We start from the raw sequence: 26,401 nt of genomic DNA, 5'->3' as shown, positions 1-26,401 counted from the left end.
TTCTATCCTGTGAACATTTTCTCCTAGTATATACACAACACAAAAATTGTAAGTCAAGCTCTCATCTCTAACAGTTTAATGAGACGTCTTCGGCAATTTCACTTATTTAGCAAATATTAGGCAGACATCTATCATGTGCCAGACCCTTTACTCTCACACTGGGTATACACACCTGTAATCCCAGCATTTTGGGAGGCCGAGGTGGGTGGATCACTTAAGGACAGGAGTTCAAGACCAGCCTAGCCAATATGGCGAAACCCTGTCTCAACTAAAAATACAAAAAATTAGCTGGGCATGGTGGCGCACACCTGAAATTACAGCTACTCAGGAGGCTGAGGCACGAGACTTGCTTTAACCTGGGATGTGAGGGTTGCCATGAGCTGAGATCATGCCAATGCACTCCAGCCTGGGTGACAGACCGAGACTGTGTCTCAAAAAAATAAAATAAAATTGCAAAATATGTTAAGTGCTAAGAAGGAAATGACCAGGGAGCAGTTACATATGTAAAATATAAAGATTCATTAAAACAGAGGCTAGAATCTCAATCCTCATCTTTTTATTTATTCTTTTTTTTTTTTTTTTTTTTTTTGAGACGGAGTCTCGCTGTGTCTCCCAGGCTGGAGTGCAGTGGCGTGATCTCGGATCACTGCAAGCTCCGCCTCCCGGGTTCACGCCATTCTCCCGCCTCAGCCTCCCAAGTAGCTGGGACTACAGGTGCCCGCCACCACGCCCGGCTAGTTTTTTGTATTTTTAGTAGAGATGGGGTTTCACCATGTTAGCCAGGATAGTCTCGATCTCCTGACCTTGTGATCCACCCGCCTCGGCCTCCCAAAGTGCTGGGATTACAGGCTTGAGCCACCGCGCCCGGCCTTTTTATTTATTCTTATTTGTTTATTTTTTACTTTTTTGAGGCAGTGGCTAATGGATGTAATCCCAGCACTTTGGGAGGCCAAGGCGGGCGGACCACCTGAGGTCAGGAGTCAGAGACCAGCCTGCCCAACATGGTGAAACCCTGTCTCCACCAAAAATTTAAAAAAATTAGTCAGGCACGGTGGCAGGCACCTGTAATTCCAGTTACTTGCGAGGCTGAAGCAGAAGAATTGCTTGAACCCGGGAGCCGGAGGTTGCAGTGAGCCGAGATTGCGCAACTGCACTTCAGCATGGGCGACGGAGCGAGACTCCGTCTCAAAAAAAAGAAAAAGAAAAAAAGCAACACAACAAATACTAGTCCAGGCCACTGTGAAATATTTTTATTATCTAAGATGACTATCAGGGTCATATTGTTACCCTTATCCACTGTTACTCTCTCATATTATTTCTCTTTCCACCCACTTCATCCCGTTAATTATCTTTGTTTCCTCTTTCTCACTCTCTACTCTCCAGGATTTTGATGAAAGATAACTTAAATAAAATCAAGTCCCAGTTAACAGCTTTCAAAGCAAAAACATCCTAAGTTCAGATTTAAATGCAAGCCAGGAAATAAAGTATTACAAAAATTTTAAACTTTTCACAACTGCTAACAACTCTAACAACAGCAACAAAAAGGAAACACAATAGAGTTTGAGGCAACAAGACTGACTGCTCACACATTTAAGAAAGAAAACAGCTACAAATGTTTTATGAAAATTTAACACAACTGTCCAGCAACAGTGGATTAGGTGGATCAACTACGGCCCATCTACACAGAATACTATGCAGTTGTTAAAAAGAAGAGAGGATGTAGGGCCGGGCATGGCGGCTCACGCCTGTAATCCCAGCACTTTGGGAGAGACTGAGGAGGGTGGATCACGAGGTCAGCAGTAAGTGACCAGCCTGACCAACATGGTGAAACCTCATCTCTACTAAAAACACAAAAAAATTAGATGGGCGTGGTGGCGCGTGCCTGTAATCCCAGTGACTTGAGAGGCTGAGGCAGGAGAATCGCTTGAAACCGGAAGGCAGAGGTTGCAGTGAGCTGAGATTGCGCCACTGCACTCTACCCTGGGCAATAAGAAAAAAAAAAAAAAAAGAAGTGAGGATGCTCTCTATTAGCAGGTTTGGAATGATCTCTCAACATGCTAAATGAAAAAGTAAAGTAGGCAGTGGTTCACGCCTATAATCCCAGCACTTTGAGAGGCTGAGGTGGGCAAAATGCTTGAGCCCAGAAGTTCAAGACCAGCCTGGATAATATAGGGAAACTCCCATCTCTACAAAACAACAACAACAAAATAGTCAGGTGTGGAAGCACGTTCCTGTAGTCCCAAACTTGGAAGGCTGAAGTGGGAGGATCAATTGAGCCCAGGAGGTAGAGGTTGCAGTGAGCCAAGATCGCATCAATGCACTCTGGCCTGGACAAAAGAGCAAGACCCCCATCTCAAAAAAAAAAAAAAAAAATTATAGTGAAAAATAGGTTATATAGTTTGCCACGCTGTACCAGAAAAGGACGAAAACATATTTGCTTTCATCTACCTACATAAAAAACACTACAGAGGGACACACACAGACTAAAAAAAAAGTAGTCGATTACTAACTTGGCGGTGGGGGTAGTAGACAGGATCATGGTGAGTATAAGATCTAATTTTGAACCATATATTACTTATTCAAAATATTTTTTTTAATAGGCAGTCTTTTACCAGGTTGAAGTGCAGTGACTTGATGACAGCTCACTATAGCTTCAAACTCCTGAGCTCAAGCAATCCTCTCGCCTGAGCCTCCAAAGCTAGGACTACAGGTGCACATCACTATGTCCGGCTAATTTTTTTCTTTTCTGTAGAAAGTGGGGAGTCTCACTATGTTGCCCAGGCTGGTCTCGAACTCCTGGCCTCAACCAATCCTCCTGCCTTGGTTTCTCAAAGCAATCATCATTACTATTATTACTATTTTTTTTTTTTGAGACAGTCTCAGTCTGTTACCCAGACTAGAGTGCAGTGGTGCTATCATGGCTCACGGTAGCCTTGAACCCTTGGGCTCAAGTGATCCTCCCGCCCTGGCTTCCCGAGTAGCTGGGACTACAGGCACAACACCATTGTGTCCAGCTAATTTTTTAATTTTCTTGTAAAGACAGGGTATCACTTTGTTGCCCAGATTGGTCTTGAATTCCTGACTTCAAGTTATCCTCCTGCCTTGGTCTCCCAAAGTGCTGGGATTATAGGAAGGAGCCTGTAAGTGTCCTGAAAGCGCAAAAATTTTTGTTGTTGTTGTTGTTGCTGAGATAGTCTTGCTCTGTTGCCCAAGCTGGGTGCAGTGATGTGATCTTGGCCCACTGCAACCTCCGCCTCCCGGGTTCAAGTGATTTTCCTGAGTAGCTGGAATTACAGGTACGTGACACCACACCCTGCTAATTTTTGTATTTTCAGTAGAGACGGGGTTTCACCATGTTGGTCAGGCTGTTCTCAAACTCCTAACCTCGTGATCCACCTGCCTCGGCCTCCAAAAGTGCTGGGATTACAGGTATGAGCCACCACACCCGGCCAAAGTGCAAAATTTTTAATAGGAATTTTTAAGTCTTTTTATAAAGTCTATCTAAAAGTAGTCCAAAATTTTACTGCACATTTATAATTGCTTTAATTCTAGTCTTTTAAATCTTGTTCACTGAAACCACTTAGGTGTTAATGCTATCTCAAGGTAATACCAGTACCTTGTGTTTACCTTGGTTCCACTGAACACAAGATACTGGTACTACCTTGAAACAGCATTACATATTGGTCAAAAGCACATCCTTTTTAAACCTTTTTTCTTTTTCATTACAAGACCACAAACCCACTTTAAAAAAAAAAAAAAAAAAAAAAGCAGGGTCTCACTCTGTTGCCCAGGCTGGAGTCTGTCGCCCAGGCTAGAGTACAGTGGCACAATCTTGGCTCACTACAACCTCCACCTCCCAGGTTCAAGTGATTCTCCTGCCTCAGCCTCCCAAGTAGGTGGGATTACAGGCATGCGCCACAATACCTGGCTAATTTTTGTATTTTTCTATAGAGACAGGATTTCACCACGTTGGTCAGGCTGGTCTCAAACTCCTGACCTCAAGTGACCCGCCCGCCTTGGCCTCCCAAAGTGCTGGGACTACAGGCGTAAGCGCCACCACGTCCAGCCTCACATCCACTTTTATTTATTTACTTTTCATTACTTTCCTTCAAGGGTATTCTGTGTCCAGTAGTCTTACCAGGAAGGCTGCTTCAGAATTTGACACAAATCATGCCACTGTTTCCACAGGTATGAGTTGCGTTTCCCTAATTACTCTAGTTTTGTTCCATTTGACTATGTTATTCTTTGCTTTATACACGTAAGCATATCTCTTAAATAGAATCCAGTTTCATCTTGGGCTTACACACTTTCAATTTTTTTTTTTTTTTTTTTGAGACGGAGCTTCATTCATCGCCCAGGCTGGTGTACAATGGCACGATCTCGGCTCACTGCAACCTCTGCCTCCCGGGTACAAGCAATTCTCCTGTCTTAGCCTCCCAAGTAGCTGGAACTACAGACATGCGCCATCACACCCAGCTAATTTTTTGTACTTTTAGTAGAGACAGGGTTTCACCATGTTGGCCAGGCTGGTCTCGAACTCCTGACCTCAGGTGATCCACCTGCCTTGGCCTCCCAAAGTGCTGGGATTACAGGCATGAGCCACTGTGCCCAGCCAACACCCTCAATTTTAAGAAGAAGTATATGCTCCTTTTGGCTCTACAGACCTTACTTATAGCCAGGCCTTGGAAAGAAGCTGTCAAGACATTTACTTTTAGAAGTTCAGTTCTGTTCCCAGCAGTCCTCTACAGAACCTTGTGAGACAGGGGCTCACTCTGTCACCCAGGCTGGAGTGCAGTGGGGCGATCATGGATCACGGTAGCCACAACCTCTGGGGCTCAAGCAATCCTCCATCTCACCCCTCCACCAGGTAGCTGGGACTTCAGGCACATGCTACCATGCCTAGCTTCAATACTGTTTTTCATTAGGAATGTAAATTAAAAACAGTGAGATACCACTACGTAACTACCAAAACGGTTAAAATCCAAAACACTACAACTCCAAAAGCTGAAAGTGGAGCAATAATAATTCTCACTCATTACTGGTGGGAATGCAAAATGGTACAGCCATTTTGGAAGACCATTTGGCAGTTTCTTAATATAATCTTACCATATGATCCAACAATCACACTCCCTGGTATTTACTCAAATTACATGAAAACTCATACGTCCACACAAAACCTGCACATGGATGTTTATAGCCTTTACTCATAACTGACAAAACTTGAAAGTAACCAAGATACCCTCCAAAAGGTGAATAGACAAACTGTGGTACATCCATAAATGGAATATTGTTCAGCACTAAAAAGAAATAATCAACCCATAGAAAAGACAAGAAGAAGCCTTAAATGCACTGCTACTAAGTGAAAAGGCTACATATTATATGATTCAAACTAAGGCCACCCTCTGTATCCAAGGGTTCCCCATTCACAGATTCAAACAATGGCAAGGCAAAAACATTCTGGAAAAATAATAAAAAATATATATATATATTTTGAGACAGAGTCTCGCTCTGTCACCCAGGCTGAAGTGCAGTGGCGTGATCTCGACTCACTACAACCTTCGACTGTGGGTTAAAGTGATTTTCCTGCCCTCAGCTTCCTGAGTAGCTGGGATTACAGGCGCGTGCCACCACACCTGGCTAATTTTTGTATTTTTAGTAGAAACACGGTTTCACCATATTGGCCAGGCTGGTCTCAAACTCCTGACCTTGTGATCCACCCGCCTTGGCCTCCTAAAGTGCTGGGATTACAGGCATAAGCCACGGTGCCCGGGCAAAAAATAGTTTTTAAAAATTATAGCAACTAGCCAGGTGCAGTAGCTGACACCTGTAATCCTAGCACTTTGGGAGGCCGAGGAGGGCAGATCGTTTGAGTCCAGGAGCTTGAAACCAGCCTCAGCAACTTAGCAAAACTCTGTCTCTAGAAAAAATACAAAAATTAGTCAGGTGTGGTGGCGGGTGCCTGTAGTCCTAGTTATTCAGGAGGCTAAGATGGGAGGATCACCTGAACCCGGAAGTCGAGGCTGCAATGAGCAGTGATTGTTTCACTGCCCTCCAGCCTGGGTGACAGACTGAGACCCTGTCTCAAATAAAAATTTTAAAAAAGTATAACAACTATTTACATAGCATTTAGAATACATAATTATAAGCAATCTAGAGATTTAAAATATACAGGAAGATGTGCGTAAGTTACGAAGTCACTGTGTTGAGGGACTTGAGCATCTAACAATTTTGTATCCTGGAGGAGAACTCTTAGAACAAATTTCCCCCAAGAGTACCATGGGAAGGTATATGAATGTATTCTGGAAAAGGCAAAACGTTGGGGTAGGCGACTGCTTGTACTTTCTGCTAAATTTTGCTGTGAACCTAAAACTGCAATGGTCTTATGAGGGGTAGTGAGTGTGTACACACAGAAGCGAGCATACACAGTTATTTAGGCTGGGCACGGTGGCTTACACCTGTAATCCCAGCACTTTGGGAGACCAAGGTGGGTGATCACTTGAGGTCAGGAGTTTAAGACCAGCCCGGCCAACACGGTGAAACCCCGTGTCTACTAAAAATACAAAATAATTAGCTGGGCATGGTGGTGCATGCCTGTAACCCCAGCTACTCAAGAGGCTGAGGCAGGCCGGGCGCGGTGGCTCAAGCCTGTAATCCCAGCACTTTGGGAGGCCGAGGCGGGCGGATCACAAGGTCAGGAGATCGAGACCACAGTGAAACCCCGTCTCTACTAAAAATACAAAAAATTAGCCGGGCGCGGTGGCGGGCGCCTGTAGTCCTAGCTACTCAGGAGGCTGAGGCAGGAGAATGGCGTGAACCCAGGAGGCGGAGCTTGCAGTGAGCCGAGATCGCGCCACTGCACTCCAGCCTGGGCAACAGCGTGAGACTCCGTCTCAAAAAAAAAAAAAAAAAAGAGGCTGAGGCAGGAGAATTGCTTGAACCTGGGAGGCAGAGGTTGCAGTGAGCCAGGATCGCACCCACTGCACCCCAGCCTGGGCAACAAAACGAAACTCTGCCTCAATTTAAAAAAAAAGGAAATTAATTTAAATAAATTTAAAAGCATTTTGCAAAAAAAAAAAAAAAAAAACTTAATAAAAATATATTTCAGGTCATGGGTAAAGAGTCTCTGTAGTCATGGCAACAGCCGAGGCAGGCTGCCTGCATAACAGCTGCCAGGGACAGGGAGAAGCTGCCAGTCTACATCAGCCTGGGTCACAGTAAGCTGCCGCCACAGGGCTAGCAGGGTGGGCACCATGTTGCATTCATCTTTGTACCCCCAGCATCTAGCAGTGTTGGCATGTAGTGGGCACTCCAAGAAATGTGTGTTGAATGAACAATACCTGTGCAAGCGAACTTTATTCTTTCTCGACCCTTGTTCCTATGACACACTTCCTCCTGCCACTGTCACTCCTTCAGAGCAGAGCTTCTCTAGGGAAGCTGGATGGGAAACACCTATGGTAAAAGACATCCTGGGTGAAGAGGGACTGCACTTTGATGAGCTGAACAAGCTGTGGGTGTTGGACTCAGAGATTACCCAGTAGACCATAAAGTTCAAGAAAGAGTGCAAGAACTTTGTGGACAAAATTGGCCAGTTTCAAAAAATAATTGGTAGTTTAATTGAGCTTGTTGATCAACTTTCAAAAGAAGCAGAAAATGAGAAGATGAAAGCCATCGGTGCCCGGAACTTGCTCAAATCAATAGCAGAGAGCTCAACAACTTCAGAACTCAGTAACTTTAAGCACTTATAGAAGAAAAGAAAATTTAGGCCGGGCATGGTGGCTCATACCTGTAATCCCAGCATTTCGGGAGGCCAAGGTGGGCAGATCACCTGAGGTCAGGAGTTCGAGACCAGCCTGGCCAACATGGTGAAAGCCCATCCCTACGAAAAATTCAAAAAATTAGCCAGGCATGATGACACACCTGTAATCCCAACTACTCTGGAGGCTGAGGCATAAGAATCATTTGAAACGGGGGTGCATGGGGGGAACGGAGCCTGCAGTGAGCTGAGATCGCACCACTGCACTCCAGCCTGGGTGACACAGCGAGACTCTGCCTCAAAAAAATAATAATAAAAATTAAAAAAAAAACAATGCCAGGCATAGTGCTCATGCTTTTAATCCCAACACTCTTGAGAGGTCAAGGTAGAAGGATTGCTTGAGGCCATAATCTCAAGACCAGCCTAGACAACACAGAAAGATGCCATCCCTACTAAAAACAAAATTAGCCAAGCGTGGTGGCACTTAGACTATAGTCTAAGCTATTTGGGAGGCTGAGGTGGGAGGACCATTTGAACCCAGGAGTTTTGAGGCTGCAGTGAGCTACGATTACACCACTGCACTCCAGCCTGGGCAACATAGTGAGACCCTGTCTCTTAAAAATAAAATAATAGAAAATAATAATAATTTGGAATGGACAATGACTGGATAGAAGTACAGGTAAACAAGACTGATCATGAGTTGTTACTGTTTAAGATGAGTGACAGGTTTGTGGGAGGTCACAATACTATATTATTTTCATACATGTTTGAAACTTTTCATAAAAAAAGGAAAGGAGGATTATACATAATACAATCATATTTATGATATAAAGGATAAACTGTTAAGAGGTGCAATGGATGAAACAAACCTGTAAGGAGATTATCTCAAAGAATTCCGGCAGGAGGAGTACTCTGAACTAAGGCAACGTTAGTACAGAAACAAAAAGCACAGATTAAATCAGTTACTTCCTTAGGTCAGCAGTCAGGCTTCATGGGCATTCTAAGTAAAATTTTCTTACCCTTTTTGGAAAAAAACTGTAAGAGGCTCCATAGGTTTTGTAATATATGCAAAGGGGACTACACAATCCCCCAAAAAATCAAGAATCAGTGAATTAGAATATATTTTAGGATACTGATGTTATCTATATTACTTAGCCTTTTTGAATCATTATAGTCCAGTTCACACATTTTCTTTTTTAGAGACAGGGTCTCACTGTTGCCCAGGTTGGACTCCAGCTCCTGGGCTCAAGTGATCCTCCCACTTCAACCTCCCAAAGTGCTGGGATTACAAGCATGAGACACCACACCTGGCCAGTTCACACAGTTTAAATGAAGCTCTTTCCTACTTTAGAACTTCTGCTAAATGCTGTAGCTTCCAACTTGAATGCTCTTTGTACAATTAGGTATTCCTGATACTTCAGATCTAAAAGTATACATTTAGGAACTTTATGAGAATTAAATGTATTGAAGAACCTAAAATAATGTCAGGCATATAGAAAGTGTTCAATAGGTCAGGCACAGTGGCTCACACCTGTAATCCCAGCACTTTGGGAGGCCGAGGTGGGCAGATCACTCGAGGTCAGGAATTCAAGACCAGCCTGGCCAACATGGTGAAACTCCGTCTCTACTAAAAATACAAAAATCAGCCGGGCGTGTTGGTGGGTGCTTGTAATTCCAGCTACTCAGAAGACTGAGGCATGAGAATCGCCTGAACCTAGGAGGTAAAGGTTGCAGTGAGCTGAAATGGCACCACTGCACTCCAGCCTGAGTGACGGAGCAAGAACTCTGTCTCTAAAAAAAAAAAAAGTGCTCAATAAATATTAGGTATTATCTGAAACTCCATTACATATACAGGTTTCCTATCACCATTTATTCTCTCAGCATTCTGTTAATTTGTTGTTTGTAACATTTTATTGGCCGGGCATGGTGGCTCATACCTGTAATCCCAACACTTTGGACTTTGGGAGGATGAAGCGGGAGAATCATTTGAGCCCAGGAGTTCGAAACCAGCCTGGGCAACAAACTGTGAACCCATCTGAACTAAAAATAAAAATAGCTTGGTGTGACAGCACATGTCTGTAGTCCTACCTACTCAGGAGGCTGCGGCAGGAGGATCACTTGAGCTCAGGAGGCTGAGGCTACAGTGAGCCATGTTGGCACCACTGCACGCCAGCCTGGGCAACGGAGCAGGACCCTCTCTTGAAAAAAAAAAAAAAAAATTATTTCTAGAGTATAAGCTCCCTGAGGACAAAGTATTTGTCTCATACATCATTATACACCCAGGATCTAGCATAAAATCGCACTCAAATACCACCAAATAATCATGCTGGAATCAATAAAACTCACAGGCCAAACATACGCAGGGGGAAGGTTCAATGACCTCTATAGTACTAGGGATGGGGAGTGTTAACTTTAATGCGGCAAGGAATAAAGAATGAACAAGTGTGTTTTGTCAAGGGGAAGAGGCAGGCACTTGAGATTAACTGAATGGATGCATTGAATTGGAGGAAGAAAAAATAAACAGGAAATTAGATATACAAGGGACATCTGGATGCCAAAAATCTAGTAGTGGTTAAGAACATGGCCTTGTGCCGGGCGCGGTGGCTCAAGCCTGTAATCCCAGCACTTTGGGAGGCCGAGACGGGTGGATCACGAGGTCAGGAGATCGAGACCATCCTGGCTAACACGGTGAAACCCCGTCTCTACTAAAAAATACAAAAAACTAGCCGGGCGAGGTGGCGGGCGCCTGTAGTCCCAGCTACTCGGGAGGCTGAGCCAGGAGAATGGCGTGAACCCGGGAGGCGGAGCTTGCAGTGAGCCGAGATCCGGCCACTGCACTCCAGCCTGGGCGACAGAGCAAGACTCGTCTCAAAAAAAAAAAAAAAGAACATGGCCTCTACAGGCAGTCTAAGTTTAAATCCCAGTTCTACTGCCTCCTAGTTGCATAGATTACTTAACCTCTGGACCTCAATATGGCAGTGTCAGAAAAAAGAAAAAAAAAAAAGACGCCAATTATACCTGTATCAACCTCACTGAGTTGTTTTGAGAATTAAATGAATACTGAACAAATTAAATGAATACTGAAATACTGGGGGGCACAGGAATAACACTTAGGAAAGAGTAAATAAATGTTAGGTATTATTAAGATGGTACATGGTAGCCAAAAATCTGATTCTGAATATACAGTGAAAACATAAAACAGAACCAGAACCCCACGTAACAACAACTGGGAACAAAAGAAAGAAAACATATGAAGAAAAGTGATAAGTGGATGACAGGAAAAACAGAGTGGAAGCAAAAGAAAAGAATTTTGAAGAACTTGTTAACAGCAGAGTGTTGGTTAGGTACATATGGTCTATAAGGCCACAGGATTTGGCAATTTGAAGGTCAATCATGAACAGAAAACATAGTGTCATACAAAGTGTTTAGAAGGGAGTGAGGGGAGAGTAGTGCGAAAAGGCAGACTATAGAGTGGGGTTAATGGGTAGTGGAGGAGCATACAGAGAATTCTAGATCAGTGGTCCCTAAACTTCATTTCAAGGACTTCAAAAAGAAACAGGGAATCTGACACAAGGTAGTGGACTCCCTTAATACCATCAATAAATTTTTTTTAACTCTATTATCACCATCATCTGAAAAAGGAAACGCCTAACAGTAAAAATGTATGAAGGGAAAAAATCCCAGAATAAAGGCAACACCTTTATGAAAAATCACTGTCGGTCGGGCGCGGTGGCTCAAGCCTGTAATCCCAGCACTTTGGGAGGCCAAAGTGGGCAGACCACGATGTCAGAAGATCGAGACCATCCTGGCTAACACGGTGAAACCCCGTCTCTACTAACATAAAAAAATCAGCCAGGCGTGGTGGCAGGCACCTGTAGTCCCAGTTACTTGGGAGGCTGAGGCAGCAGAATGGCATGAACTTGGAGGCGGAGCTTGCTGTGAGCTGAGATGGTGCCACTGCACCCCAGCCCAGGCAACAGTCGAGCCAGACTCCATCTCAAAAAAAAAAAGAACAAAAACTCTTTGACTACATTTTCTTGTATTAGGTATGTCATATTTCTACACTTGGCAAACAAGCATTTTGTATATACCCAAAATCCACTTACTATATACAAACTACAAAGAAAAATACAAGGACACATTAGCAATATGTATAAACTATGCCTTGCAGCAGCATCATGGGGGCTCAATAAAACTTCATTGAAATGTACTCAAGTGGTGTGGGCCACACAAAACTAGACGAAGAATTACAAGTCAGATTCCACTCTATAAAAAAGTGCTAAGACAGTATAACATAATGGTTACAAGAGTGGTGATATGACCACCGGCTTTGGAATCAGACAGACCTGGGTTTGAATCTCAGCTGCAATACTTTATGGCTAGGTGACCCTGGCAAAATTATTTAACCTACCTAAATTTGTCTCCTCACCTGTAAAATAGGAATACCTACCTCAGAAGGTTATAGTGCTGATTAACTGGCAGTTTCTAACTTTTACAAGTCGTAACATGATAGATGTTGCTGCTTAAAGATCCTTAAGTTAGTAGGAGATATTTTGCTTAGACTTAACTTGATTTCTTCATTTCTAAGGTGGGAATCTCCTGAATTTTCTATTTTCAGGATTTTCAAAAGCTGGTCTAGAATAGTGATTTGCAAATCCTAGTGTCTTTTCCATGACAAGATTTAATGAATCTACTATGAAATTACAAAAAAGAAAAGTGTAGTGTAGTGATTTTTCTCTGTAACAGGCACTACTGTGAAGAAAGAATCACTTGTAGAACTTTAAAAAATACGTAGGCCTCTCATTCTCTGGAGATCTGGACTGATCTAGGGCTTGAAGTGGACTGTCTGTGGAATTTTGGTAATTCATGTTATATAAAAGTTAAGAAACAACTGTCCTACGACCTTATTAACAATGCTTTACCTGAGTTCAAGGTAAGGAAGAATCAGAGACAGAAGAGCTTTAAGACATGATCCTTTGGTTTCGTTCCAAGTTTCTAAGACCTTTACTATAAATTCTTTTTACGGAGAACAGAATCATACTGCAAAGTTCCTTTTAATATCTCTCCCAAAGCCAGGGAAAAACATATTCCCCATTAAAATTTTACATCAATATGGGGTATTCCTTAAGCTCATGTTCTCTATTGAAACTATTCCATAATTAACACTTTAAAAATATGTGTAGATGGAATCGCACCGGAGACTGCACATAATAATATGTAAGTTGTCTTAATTCTAGATTGTCTTTCTTAAAAATAAGTTTAGGTTTACAGTAAAAATCCACTGATGCTTCACTACATCCTCCCACAAATATGTATTCAACACATACATTTTAAAATATGCATCTCACAAGCAATCTCAGTAGACTGAAGGCACCTAAGGCAAATTCAATATTCCTGATAGAAACTAGAAACCTTATTAACTAAGTTAACCCAATAAAACATTTTAAATATATAACACAAAAAAAACCAAAGCCATCGTGAACATTTTACTCCAAAAGAATCAGTACGAAATAAGTCTAGAAACAGTGTAGGACTTCTTCAAAACAAGGAAACAAACAAAAACGTAGGATGGCTAATAACAGAACTACTGTACCAATAGATCTGAAAGCAAGCAAGCAAGCAAAAAGAATCTTCCTTAAAATACTTTGCTGCTGCCGTTAAGGAGAGGAGACCAAGAAGGGAAAGCAAATGCTAGAGCAGGCAATAAAGGCTTCTTTAATATATAGTATAGGTTTTACTAATTTGCGCACAAGATATCTTTCTTCTCAGCTGCTCACATTAGTGAAGTTTATGGGTGAAAACTGCAATTGTTAACTTAAAGAGTGTTAAAATCAAAACTTGCATACAATAGCACAAAGGTCAAAGAAACCATAGCAGGGACTGGTGAAGTATTACTTAGTGAGCCTAGGCCTTAATGCATTTGTCAATCCAAATTTTAAAAACAAATGCCTAACTTTACTCACACAGAAAATTAAGTTTACAGTATGTAGTAGAAAGCTGTATATCAACAGAATTCTATAAATTTTAAGTATTTTAAAGCAAGACTGTACACAACTTAAAAGAAACCAGTTTTGACTTCAGCTTTTTTAAAGTTATGTAATTTTAAAGCCCAATATTATATCAAAACACAATTGTAAAGCTATGACTAACAAGTATTACAATTTTTTAAGACTTCATACAGTGTCAAAACACCCAAGTATTTTTTACTTTTGAAAAGTTTAACTTCACCCACTTTGTGCAGTCATATAAAAGTTTACTAGTTCAGAACCAAACTAAAGAGGACACCCTTTGTTTGAGGACACCCTTTCTAGTTAATCCAATCCTCCTCCTTTCAGCACTACATTTGCCTAACTATTCACCACAGGCATATGACATATATGACAGCAAATACTGCTTACCTCCTAAATATACAACAGTCTGAAGAACAGGTGCCATACTATTTAGACGCATGCTTTTTGCTTCTAAGCCTAAATTTGCCCTGGAAAGGTACTTAAAAATAAACACAAATACCTAAGAAAGTTAAATAATCCTTTCAAAAAGATGCAGCAATTTTGAGAACCAGGACATGAGCTGTTAACTACCAACAGCTTCCAAATGTGTAGCCTATCAAAGGTTCACATCATGAGGATCGAGTCAAGCTCAACTATGAAGGGTCCTGAGAACACCTCACTTCTCCTGCACAAGTAACATGATATAACTACATTTCAGTTCAAGCGAATATTAAATCTCTTCAGTCGTTTCATAAGTACAGCATCGATCGTCTGGTTGGGTTTTTTTATGGATAAAGAGATGAGGAAAGGAGATCTAGTGAAGAGTACTGTGAAAAGAAAAATTCAGTGCTGAAAGCGTTGATGAGTCACTAAGTAAGGAATAACTACAGAAAATCCAAGTGACTAAGGCAGCATCTCAGGTAAGAAAGTACTTAAAAAGTTGACGATGGGAAATCAAACTTCACAGGTCAGTCCCAAGTCACTGTGCACCGTAGCAGCCCAGGAAAGAAGCGTGGCTGTCAAGGGGCAAGTGCGTACCAAGACTGAGGGAGGGGGCCAGATATGCCAAATCGGAAAGGGGGGGTGGTCCGGAAAAGGGGGGTAAGATGCCTATCCTAGTCATTCTCGTCAGGCTCTTCATCTCAAGAGGAACAAACAAGAGTAAACTCTGGGTCGAGAGGCCCCAAACCGGACTCTCCCACAGAAAGGTGCTCGGCCCCAAGCCCCGGAGACCCGGGAAGGCCGCCTCCAGAGGAGCCCCCGCAGACGCCATACTAAAAGCCAAAATGGCTGCCCGGAGGAGGCCCGCACCGCGTAGCTAGTGAAGGTTGGGGAGCAAGCTTCTGCGGGAAAGAGGGAGGGGGGACTCCAGGAAAAGCCGTTGAGAGGACCATCACACCCCGAGCAGCACAGGTAGGTTCCGCTCGGCCTCCCAAGGCACCGGCTCCGGCTGAGGGGAGTCCCTGGCCCCACCCCCCGGCCGGGAACCCAGCCGCCGCAGCCGTCCCGCACACCGACCCCAACGAGGTACCTGCAGTTCGGCCCGTTCCACCTCCCAGTGCGCCCGCTCCATCTCGAACCGAGCCCACTCGTGCTGGATGTAGTGCAGTATCCCCGGGATAGTGTACTGCTGCGGCCGGGACAGCTCGGGGCCTGCCGCGGGACCCGCTCCCTCGGAGGCCGGAGGACCCCCGCCGCCCGCCGCTCCGTTCCCCCCCGGCGGAAGGCCCAGGTTCCCCCCAGGTCCCTGCTGCTGCCGGGGAGGGGCCGCCATCCCCGGGCCGCCACCACCGCCTCCGGCAAGCTCGTCCATTGTGTGTGGGGCCCCGGCCGGGGCGCAGGGCGAGACGCCGACAGCTGGGGGAAGGGCCGGAGAGGGTGGCCCCGCGCTGGCTGCGGGGCGGAGGCCGGCCGGGAGAGGGGCGGGGAAGGGGTCGTTACTGTGTGCCTGCCGTGGGTCAGAGCAGGGAGCTGCCGGCCGCCGCCATTACAGTCCCTCCTCCATCTGCCCGTCTCACTCACTCACTTTAGGGGAAGGGGGGCCGCGGCGGGAGGGGTGGGGGGAGAGTTGGGAAGGGGATAGGCGGAGGACCGTCACTAGCGCACAGCATGCTGGGTAGCGAACGCAGCCTCACGCTTAATCGCCAAATAGAGTCCGGCCTCACCCTACGCCGGCGCACTGAGAACGCAACCCGGGTCGCCGTTAGAGGGCGGGGAAAGAGCTCGGGCTCCGCCTCTAGGCCGGCGTATTGACCCGGTGCGGTGTCTGCCGGCAGCTACGGGGCGCCGGGGCTCCGACTTTGGCTTTTGGAAGCGAGGCGGCCATAGGCTTCCTGGTTATCAGTTTCCTTCGAGCAGGCCGTCCCCAGGCGCAGTTTCCTTCCCAAGAGTCTCTCACCCGTGTGCCGGGCTTCGGAGCTTGTTATTAACCTGGCTGGTCGCTCTGGCCGACCGCAGCCCGTCTCGGATTCCTGACGTTTCTTTTTCATTCTTTGGGTGTTTCAGGCAGTCCCAAGGGTGGGCCCTCTTTCCCTTCCTGTCACTGGCTCTGTCTCTGGTTTCTTAGCACCAGTCAGTTCTCTTCTGGCAAATAGCCAAGATCCTCCGGCTGTGGTTACTGATTGCTCGTCTCCGTCTCGAGCCTGGGCTTTGGTACCGTTTCTGTGCGCTGGGTCGCGCGTCGTAACTTATTCCACTTTGCGTCCCCTCTTCTTTCCTTTTCTGGAATGGGTTGTGTTTCGGGGGGTTGGGAGAGGGGGAGGAGCGATTTTTTTTTTTCTTGGGAGAAGAGGTAGTGAATTCCTTTAGATCTTGACGATGGTAGGTAGAGGGAGAAAAGTTTGAAGGAGACTGGCTAGACTAACAATTTGATATCTTAGAAATGAATGGGCTCACAAATATTGTCATCAATAGACTATTTTGATCGAAACAGAAAATAAAAGCATTGTGAGTACAACTTAAAATCCTAGATGGATGTTCTCCTGGGTCATTAAATGTTTAAGTGAATATGGCCGGACGCGGCTGCTCAAGCCTGTAATCCCAGCACTTTGGGAGGCCGAGGTGGGCGATCACTTGAGGCCAGGAGTTCGAGACTAGCTTGGCCAACATTGTGAAACCGCATTTCTATTAAAAATACAAAAATTAACCGGGCGTGGTGGCGCACGCCTGTAGTCCCAGCTCCTGAGGAGGCTGAGGCACGAGAATTGCTTGAGCCCAGGAGGCTGAGGTTGCAGAGAGCCGAGATCGCATCACTGCACTCCAGTCTGGCGACAAAGCGAGACTCCGTGTCGGAAAATTTTTTTTAAAAGTTTGAGTGAATGTAATATACGCATAAGAGACAAGGCTAATATTTTAAGTACAATCGTGGGTATTTTTATGTGCTTAGTTTCCTAGAAAATATCCTAATGCACTAGAATGTTTCTAAAAATTAATATAGCTAAGAAGCATTTATTTGAAAAATAAGACAAAAATAATTAGCAACATAAGGAAATGAGGTTCGGTAATTATATTAATAGCGATACAGGAAAATTGCATTTAAGATGTTACTTTTTAAAATTTTTTTCTTTGTTGCAAAAGCCAATAAAACTTGTACTATGGAGTATGCACTACCAACCAATCAGGAAGTAATTTCAAAGAGATAAAGTAATTCATCTTATTTTATCATGTCTGCTTTACTGTTATTACAGTATAATGGAAAGCAGATTGGACTTGTTACTCATGCTGCCATGTTTTATTTATATATGAAATGAGATATTAGATCGTAGTACTATAATGCTAGGGACTATTTCTTCAAATTATTATTTTATTTATTTTTTTTTGAGACGGGGTCTCACTCTGTTGCCCGGGCTGGAATGCAGTGGTGTAATCTCTGCTTATTGCAACCTGGAGCTCCCTGGCTCAGGTGGTCCTCCCACTTTAGCCTCCTGAGTAGCTGGGACTACAGGCGTGCATCCACCACGCCCAGCTAATTTTTGTATTTTTTGTAGAGACGGGGTTTTGTCATGATGTCCAGGCTAGTCTCCAATTCCTGGGCTCAAGTGGTCCACCCCCGTTGGCTTCACAAAGTGTTAAGATTTCATATTTCTTCAAATTATTAAAGTACTATTTATCTTATAGTTACCAACATACAACCTGTTTATTCATCCGATTCCTTTTTAGGGGGCCCCATAGCACATAAAAAGCTTGGAAAGATTATGCTGCCTCAAAGACATATATATATACACACACACACACACACAAAGAGACATTTGTGGCCGGGTGCGGTGGCTCACACCTATAATCCCAGCACTTTGGGAGGCCGAAGCGGGCAGATCACTTGAGCTCAGGAGTTGGAGACGAGCCTGGCCCACGTGGCAAAACCCTGTCTCTACCAAAAAAATACAAAAATTAGCTGGGTGTGGTGGCACTTGCCTGTAATCCCAGCTACTCCAGAGGCAGAGGTGGCAGTGAGCCGAGATCATGCCACTAAACTCCGGCCTGGGCAAAAGAGAGAGTGAGATTCCATTCCAAAAACAACAACAACAACAAAGAAAACCATCTGTGAGAGTGGGTGACCTGATGATAGCATCAAAAGAAGACTAACATGCACACTTATGTGTCCCATTGGTACCTTGAGCTTAAGGAAAGACTGGACTTATTATCCTTTTTGCCTCCTCACCTACCCTCAAAACAAAAACAAAACCTCTACTTCTATTATCTACCTTATTAAGTGACACTACATCCAAACTTGAAGCCTAGCAGTCATTCTAGCACCCTTCACTCAGCCCCCACAATCCAATTTCTTTCTCAGTGATATCTTTCCTATGGATTCTATTATCTCTCTATACTTAGTTTAAACCTTCCCACCTCCGTTCTACCCCCACTTTGCACTATCACTGCTGCCTGATTGGTCTTCCTAAAATGAAGATATGATTCTGTCATTCCTCTGTTTAACATAGTTGAGTGATTTCTAAATTTAGAATAAAGCCGAAATTTTAACATAGCATATAAATAGATCTAGATCCACCCTATAACCTAATCTACCGTAACACCATCATGCCACCTCATTCTTCTCTTCAGCCAAACTGCACTGTTTTTGGTTCCTCAAATGTATAATGCTATTTCATTCCACAGTGATTTAACACATACTGTGCCCCATTGACTATCTTCAAAACTCAGCTCAGATCGGGCACAATGTCTCACACCTGTAATCCCAACACTTTCGGGGACGGAGGTGGGAGGATGGCTTGAGCCCCAGGAATTCGAGACCAACCTGGGCAACATGGCAAAACCCCGACCCTACTAAAAATACAAAAATTAGCCAGAGTGGCCACGTGAGTCTGCAGTCTCAGCTACTCTGGAGGCTGAGATGGGAGAATCACCCGAACCCAGGAGGTCCAGGCTGCAGTGAGCCATAATTGATTGCATCATTGCGCCAGTGCACTCCAGTCTGGGCAACAGAGCAAAACCCTGTCTTAAGATAAACAAAACCCTCCCCCCAAAAAAACTCAGCTCAAGCGTTACTTTGTCCAAGAAGCCTCCATATCCCTGAATTCTTTAGAATCACTATTCTATTCTAGTAGCCTCCCTCCTATGCTTCTCTCTTTTTTTCTTTAATCTTTTTTTTTTTTTCCTTTTTTGAGACTGGGTCTCACTCTGTCACCCAGGCTGAAGTGCAGTGGCACGATCTTGGCTCACTCCAGCTTCAGCCTCCCCAGCTCAAGCGATCCTCCCACCTCAGCCTCCTAAGTAGCTGGGACCACAGGTATGTGCCACCATGCCCAGCAAATACTTTTGTATTTTTTGTAGAGATGGGATTTTGCCATGTTGCCCAGGCTGGTCCTGAACTCCTAGCAAAGTGCTGGGGTTACAGGTGTGAGCCACTGCACAGGGCCTTATCTCTTTAATACTTATTACACTGTATTTACACCATCTGTGTACTGATCAGTAACACTCATACTAAACACTCCAAAAGCAATACTTACACATAATGAGTACTCAATTTTTGTTTTATTCCTTTCTATTTTTTGTAGAGAGGGAGTCTCACTGTGTTGCCCAGGCTGATCTTGAACTCCTGGACTCAATCTTTCCTCCCATCTCAACCTCCCGAGTAGCTAAGACTACCTGTACACACCACCACTCCAGGCTATTTTTTGTTTTTAATTTTTTGTAGAGATGGGAGTCTCACTATGTTGCCAGGGTTGGTCTCCAACTCCTGGCCTCAAGCAGTCCTCCTTCCTTGGCATCCCAAAGTGCTAAGATTACAGGCATGAGCCACTGAGCCCAGCCCATTTTTTTTATTTTTTAAGAAGTATTGATTGGCTACAACTTTTCAGGTGCTCTACTGCTCCCTGCTGATCCACTATGACCCAGACACGTAATCTCTGCCTTCACAGAGTTTCTCGTCTAATTTTAGGCAAATTACTTAGCACCAGCCACTCTGGCTTCCTCAATATTTTGTCCTGATCTGTCTTGAAACTACCTTTCTTGAAACTTCAAGTGTGCTGCCTATTTAAAGAATTACAATGGAATGTGTCTACGTTCATTTTAATCATGGTTTTATAAATATCAGTAATCCAATTGATATGGTTCGGCTCTGTGTTCCAACCCAAATCTCATCTCCAATTGTAATCCCCACGTGTCAAGGGAGGGAGGTGATTGGATCATGCTGTTCTCGTGACAGTGAGTTCTCAGGAGATCTGATGGTTTTATAAAGGGCTCTTCTCCCTTCACTTTCTCCTCTCTCCTGCCCTTCATGTAGGATGTACTTGCTTCCCCTTCTGCTGTGATTGTAAGTTTCCTGAGGCCTCCCTAGCCATGCAGAACTGTGAGTCCATTAAACCTCTTTCCTTTATAAATTACCCAGTCTCAGGGAAGTTCTTTATAGCAGTATGAAAATGGACTAATACAGCAGTCTTTGACTTCATCCTTCCTAGACCGTAAAGTCATTTATCTGCAGGATTGCAGCCTTGTAGAAGGGAAGGACCTATACCCCTCTCTTTCAAAACTGTACCCCAAGAGTCTGGGAAAGGGTGGATCTTCAAATGTTTGATGAATAAGTCAAATTTAGACTAGACTAATACGAATATTTTTTCTTCATGTCAATCATTTTTATTAGTTGTTACTGTCATTATACCAGTTGTCTCTTAAGCTTCAATAACCAGAACTGCCCTGAGTTTTAAAAGTAAAGAATGCCAGTATTTCCTCCTCTATTGGAAAAATATTGTGTAATGTTGTGCTTTGGTTCATGATTCCTGATGACACTCAGAGCGAGCTTCTAGAATCTTGTCCTCCATAGATAATGAGCTCACCCAAGCCACATTATCACCTACAACTCACCTAACTGGAACTATCACCCTAAACTGTGGCTGAGTCATTTCCTCTCTTAAAGCTCACCTTTGAAACTTCCTATTTGTTCTGTCCTTTCATCAGTCCCTTTCATGCCTCCTCCATGCCCATAAGTTCTCCCAGTTTCAATCTATTGCTGATAATCTTCAACAATGCCTATTTGCCAGCCTGTGCAACATGGGGAGACCCCGTCTCTACAAAAAATAAAACAATTAACTGGGAATGATGGCAGGTGCCTGTAGTCCCAACTACTTGAGCCCGGGAGGTTGAGTCTGCAGTGAGCTATGATCACACCACTGGGTGCCCAGCCTGGATGACAGAGCGGGACCTTGTCCCCCCGCCAAAAAAAGGAAAAAGAGCTGGGCGCAGTGGCTCACGCCTGTAATCCCAGCACTTTGGGAGGCCGAAGCAGGCAGATCACCTGAGGTCAGGAGTTCGAGACCAGCCTGGCCAACATGGTGGAACCCCATCTCTACTAAAAATACAAAAAATTAGCCAGGTGTGGTAGCAGGCGTCACCTTTGAAACTTCCTAAATAGGGCATCTAATCTTAGACACTGTGTGCTTATTCTATTTTGAACCAGAGAGGGACTTGTCATATTTTGTCTACATGTGTTATGTCAACAAAGATAGGTTAAGGAATTCCAGGCTTTTAAATAAATCAGGAGTAGATAAAACTCAGATGTCTTCTTACCAGTTACTACAATACTTGATGTTCAAAGAGTGTTGACCCTGCCTCTAAGGACTGTATAGCTCCCTGTAATTACTCACCCAGAATGTACAGTTTTGCTTTTTTTTTTTTTTTTTTTTGAGACAAAGTCTCACTCTGTTGTTGCCCAATTTGGGGTGCAGTGGTGCAATCTCGGCTCACTGCAACCTCCACCTCCTGGGCTCAAGCGATTCTCCTACCTCAGCCTCCCAAGTAGCTGGGACTATAGGCATGCACCACCATGCCTGGCTAATTTTTGTATTTTTAGTAGAGACAGGGTTTCACCATCTTGGCCAGGCTGGTCTTGAACTCCTGACCTTGTGATCCGCCCACCTCAGCCTCCCTAAGTGCTGGGATTACAGGCGTGAGCCACCATGCCCAGCCTTGTACAGTTTTATATCTTGCTGTCTAGGTACCTGGCATCCTTCTACCAAAGAGTTCAAATCAATTCACAAACACTAGTCATCTTTTTTGCATCATCTGCAAAGGCTATAACAAGTATTCTTATCTCCACAGTGAAGGAAGAAAGCTGAAGAGCTCTTGATCACTTCAGTAAGTCCTTAGTAGAAGTTCTCGCTCTGGCTGGGCGCGGTGGCTCACGCCTGTACTCCCAGCACTTTGGGAGGCCAACGCGGGTGGATCACCTGAGGTTGGGAGTGCGAGACCAGCCTGACCAACATGGAGAAACCCTGTCTCTACTAATAATACAAAGATTAGCCAGGCGTGGTGGCGCATGCCTGTAATCCCAGCTACTCAGGAGGCTGAGGCAGGAGACTCACTTGAACTCGGGAGGTGGAGATTGTAGCGAGATCGCCCCATTGCACTCCAGCCTGGGCAACAAGAGCGAAACTCCATATCAAATAAAAAATGAAAAGATAAAAAAAAAGTTCTCGCTCTGAGTGTATATGTGTATTTGGAAACTGGAAAGTCTCCCTGCACAGTTCTGCCTACTGCCATCCTATCAATGGGTTCAATATTACTGTCTCTGGTTCTCAAATCATTTATGTGTTTGAAATTATTTTTAGATAGTTTTGGGGTGATCCAGTCACTCAGGGAAATTACATAGTGTTTAATTTTTTTTTTTTTCAGACGGAGTCTCGCTCTGTCACCCAGGCTGGAGTGCAGTGGTGTGATCTTGGCTCACTGCATCTCTGCCTCCCGGGTTCAAGCAATTCTCCTGCCTCAGCTTCCTGAGTAGCTGGGACTACAGGCGTATGCCACCATGCCCAGCTAATTTTTGTATTTTTAGTAGAGACAGGATTTTACCATGCTAGCCAGGCTGGTCTTAAACTCCTGACCTCATGATACACATGCCTCAGCCTCCCAAAGTACTGGGATTACAGGTGTGAGCCACTGCACCTGGCATAGTGTTTACATTTATAAGCAGAGAGAGCAAAGTATTAGACCCCAGAGAAAGATCTTTAAGAAGAGCTGATGTGTTCAGAAACCAAAGAAGCAAAATGTTTAATGCACGTGGTACAGAAAGGAGGCAGCTTTGACCTGCACCATACTTTAACCTGCCAAATAAGATCTACTTCTCATTATAGTGATTGGCTTTGGCTAAGAAAATTGTAGAAACATAGGCAGGGCACTTGAACCCTTTGGATAAATATTGTAAGGAAAAGAACCTTCACAGATTATAGAAAATAGATACCAAACCTTTAGGAAACTCAGCATGCTGTATAAAATTTTAGTCCAAGTTCATTCTGGAATTGTCTCCTGGGTAATATGAGTAAGAAAAAAATAGGCTGTGATAATATTGTTTAATAGCTAACTCATAGAGATGTCAAAATTGAAAAGGAAAAAAAAGATTGCCTGGAGCCAAGTCCCTCCTGGACATTGGCTAAAAATGAACAACCAGGTCTGTAAACGTAAGAGCAAAATGACTGGAAAATGTGACTGACTGGGAAATTGCCAAAAGTTTGCTAGGTAATAATTTAACAGGCTTGGTTTGTCTGTCATTGAAGCAGCAGGGTGAGTGTTCCAAAGAAGGACACCAAACATGGACACCTGGCCCAGTAAATCTATGCTAAAGACAGTGTTCCTTTGGAGAATATGTTAAATTGGCAAAAAGTCTCAAAAACATATTTTTTATAACAACATATTTTTAAATGATGGTAACCTTTAGTTTTGGCTTTCTGTTAATAGAAAGTACATGACAATTATCTCAACAACAAAAAAAGACTGAATAATTCTTTTTAGGCATTTAAAATAACTCCTACTGCTCTTTGCTTCTTTTGTTTTATAGTTTTTATAGTTTTATAACAATTGGATATTTTAAATTGTGTTATATAATGTTGTGCCTAGACTTTTTTTGTGGGGGGGAAACAAAGTCTTACTACATTGCTCAGGCTGATCTTGAACTCCTGGCCTCAAGGAATCCTCTTGCCTCAGCCTCCCAAAGTGCTGGGATTACAGGCGTAAGCCACTACACCTGTGCCTAGATGTTTTGTACTTAACTTTTTTTTTTTTTTTTAAGACGGAGTCTTGCTCTGTCACGCCCAGCCTGGAGTGCAGTGGTGTGATAATGGTATGGTGCACTGCAACCTCCGCCTCCCGGGTCCGAGCGATTCGCCTGTCTAAGTCTCCCAAGTAGCTGGGATTACAGGCGCCCGCCACCATGCCCAGCTAATTTTTTTTTGTTTTTTTTTCTTTTTGCATTTTTAGTAGACACAGCATTTCACCACTTGGCCAGGCTAGTCTTGAACTCCCAACCTCAGGTAATCCGCCTGCCTTGGCCTCCCAAAGTGCTGGAATTACAGGCGTAATTGTAATTACAGGCCACTGTGGCCGGCCCCACTTAACTTTTTATTTTGAAGAACTTCAATTATGGAAAAACAACAACAAAAATCTAATGAACTCCCATTGCACGATTTTGCCATCTTATTTCATCTACTTTTTTTCTGTGTGAAGAAATGTTTAATGTAAATACCAGACATTATAATATTTCATTGGTACATAGTTCTCCAAGTATCTTTAACAGATTAGGCGTTTTTGCTTCTCTTTTTTTTTTAACAAAACACCATACCATTATCACACCTACAAAATTAATGGTAATTCCTTTTTTTTTTTTTTTTTTTTGAGATGGAGTCTAGCTCTGTCACCAGGCTGGAGTGCAGTGGCAGGATCTCGGCTCACTGCAACCTCCGCCTCCCAGGTTCAAGGAGTTCTCCTGTGTCAGCCTCCCGAGTAGCTGGGATTACAGGCATGTGCCGCCACACCCAGCTAATTTTTGTATTTTTAGTAGGGACAGGGTTTCACCATGTTGGCCAGGATGGTCTTGATCTCCTGACCTCGTGATCCACCCACCTCAGCCTCCCAAAGTGCTAGGATTACAGTTGTGAGCAACCACACCCAGCCAGTAATTCCTTTATATAATCTAATCCTCAGTCCATATTTGATTTCCCCCAATATCTCAAAAAACAATTTTTTTAAAAAAAAGATGGTAATTTCAAATCAGGATCCAAACAAAATCTATACATTTCATTTGGTTGTTATGTCTTTAGGTCTTTTTTTCTTTTTTAATGTGCCTTTCTATGACCCCCCCTCATTGTCATGCCATTTATTTATTGAAAAGACTAGATTATTTATCCTGGAGAATTTCCCACATTTGGATAATTACAATCTTATATTATCATTTAATATATTATTTCCTCCTCCATATTTTCTATTTTTATTTTTTAAAAATATTCAAATATATTGTTGCATCATGAATTAATTAGTAACAAAAAGAAAAAATAATTTAATCATTTGTTCAGTAGCAATAGATAACCAAACAATAAATAAATAAAAAGAAAAAAACTAATAATCTAAAACTTTTGATAGAGATGGGCTCTTACTCAGGCTGGCCTCAAATTCCTGAACTCAAGCAATCTTTCCGCCTTGGCCTCCCAAAGTGCTGGGATTACAGGCGTGAGCCACCATACCCGGCCTATATTTTTTATTAAGTTTTTATTTTTTATTTTCTTGGCAAAAATGCTTATTTGGGGATACAGCATACTTCCTGTGGCGTCACACCAGGTGGCACATAATGTCTAGTTATCTGAATTTTAGTATGTTACTAAATTTGATTAGACTGACCTAGCTATTATTGTCAGCTTTAGCTAGCTAGCTATTAACATACATACTGTATTCTACCTTGCTCTGTACAGGGCCTGTCCTGCAAAGGAAATTCTACTAGGTGTTTCTGGGAGCTTTAGGGTCATTCCCTGCAACAGGGACCCTACCAGTCTTCCATTTCCCACTATGATTCTTAGTTTCATACTCACTTCTAGTGGGGCTCCTTTTTTAGGTGATGACTTAAGTGATTTCTGGGTTTCTTGGTTCTTGTGATGCTCTCAAGTCCTCTTTTTCTTTTCTTTTCTTTTTTTTTTTTTTTTAAGTGGAGTCTTGCTCTATTGCCAGGCTGGAGTACAGTGGCGCGATCTCGGCTCGCTGCAACCTCCACCTCCTGGGTTCAAGTGATTCTCCTGCCTCAGCCTCCCAAGTAGCTGGGGCTGCAGGCGCGTGCCACTATGCCCGGCTAATTTTTTGTATTTTTAATAGAGACAGGGCTTCACCACTTGGCCAGGATGGTCTCCATCTCTTGACCTTGTGATCCGCCTGCCTCGGCCTCCCAAAGTGC

General features: G+C 43.6%; 2 protein-coding genes and 1 pseudogene across 9 annotated transcripts in view; 2 read left to right on the top strand and 1 right to left on the bottom strand.

Moving 5' to 3' along the window:
* Nucleotides 1-15,788, bottom strand: part of LOC105477932 (striatin 3) — a 141,819-nt gene extending 126,031 nt beyond the window's left edge. For 2 of the 5 annotated variants that reach the window (XM_011734799.2, XM_071100369.1), the window contains exon 1: nt 15,275-15,788. In XM_011734799.2, coding sequence (XP_011733101.1) covers nt 15,275-15,556 — 282 coding nt within the window. In that variant the 5' untranslated portion in view covers nt 15,557-15,788. The remainder of the gene's footprint in view (nt 1-15,274) is intronic. The other 3 variants (XM_011734801.2, XM_011734800.2, XM_011734802.2) reach the window with 2 other exon arrangements.
* LOC105477931 (intraflagellar transport protein 20 homolog pseudogene) lies at nt 7,452-7,745 on the top strand (annotated as a pseudogene).
* LOC105477930 (adaptor related protein complex 4 subunit sigma 1) overlaps nt 14,858-26,401 on the top strand; it is an 80,096-nt gene continuing 68,552 nt past the window's right edge. The window contains exon 1 of one of the 4 annotated variants that reach the window (XM_071100373.1): nt 14,858-15,156. The gene's annotated coding sequence lies outside the window, so the exon portion shown is untranslated. The remainder of the gene's footprint in view (nt 15,157-26,401) is intronic. The other 3 variants (XM_071100375.1, XM_071100374.1, XM_011734798.3) reach the window with 3 other exon arrangements.

This window comes from Macaca nemestrina, chromosome 7 (genome assembly GCF_043159975.1).
Source record: "Macaca nemestrina isolate mMacNem1 chromosome 7, mMacNem.hap1, whole genome shotgun sequence".
Taxonomy (NCBI): Eukaryota; Metazoa; Chordata; class Mammalia; order Primates; family Cercopithecidae; genus Macaca; species Macaca nemestrina.
This window is presented reverse-complemented; position numbering and strand designations above follow the sequence as displayed.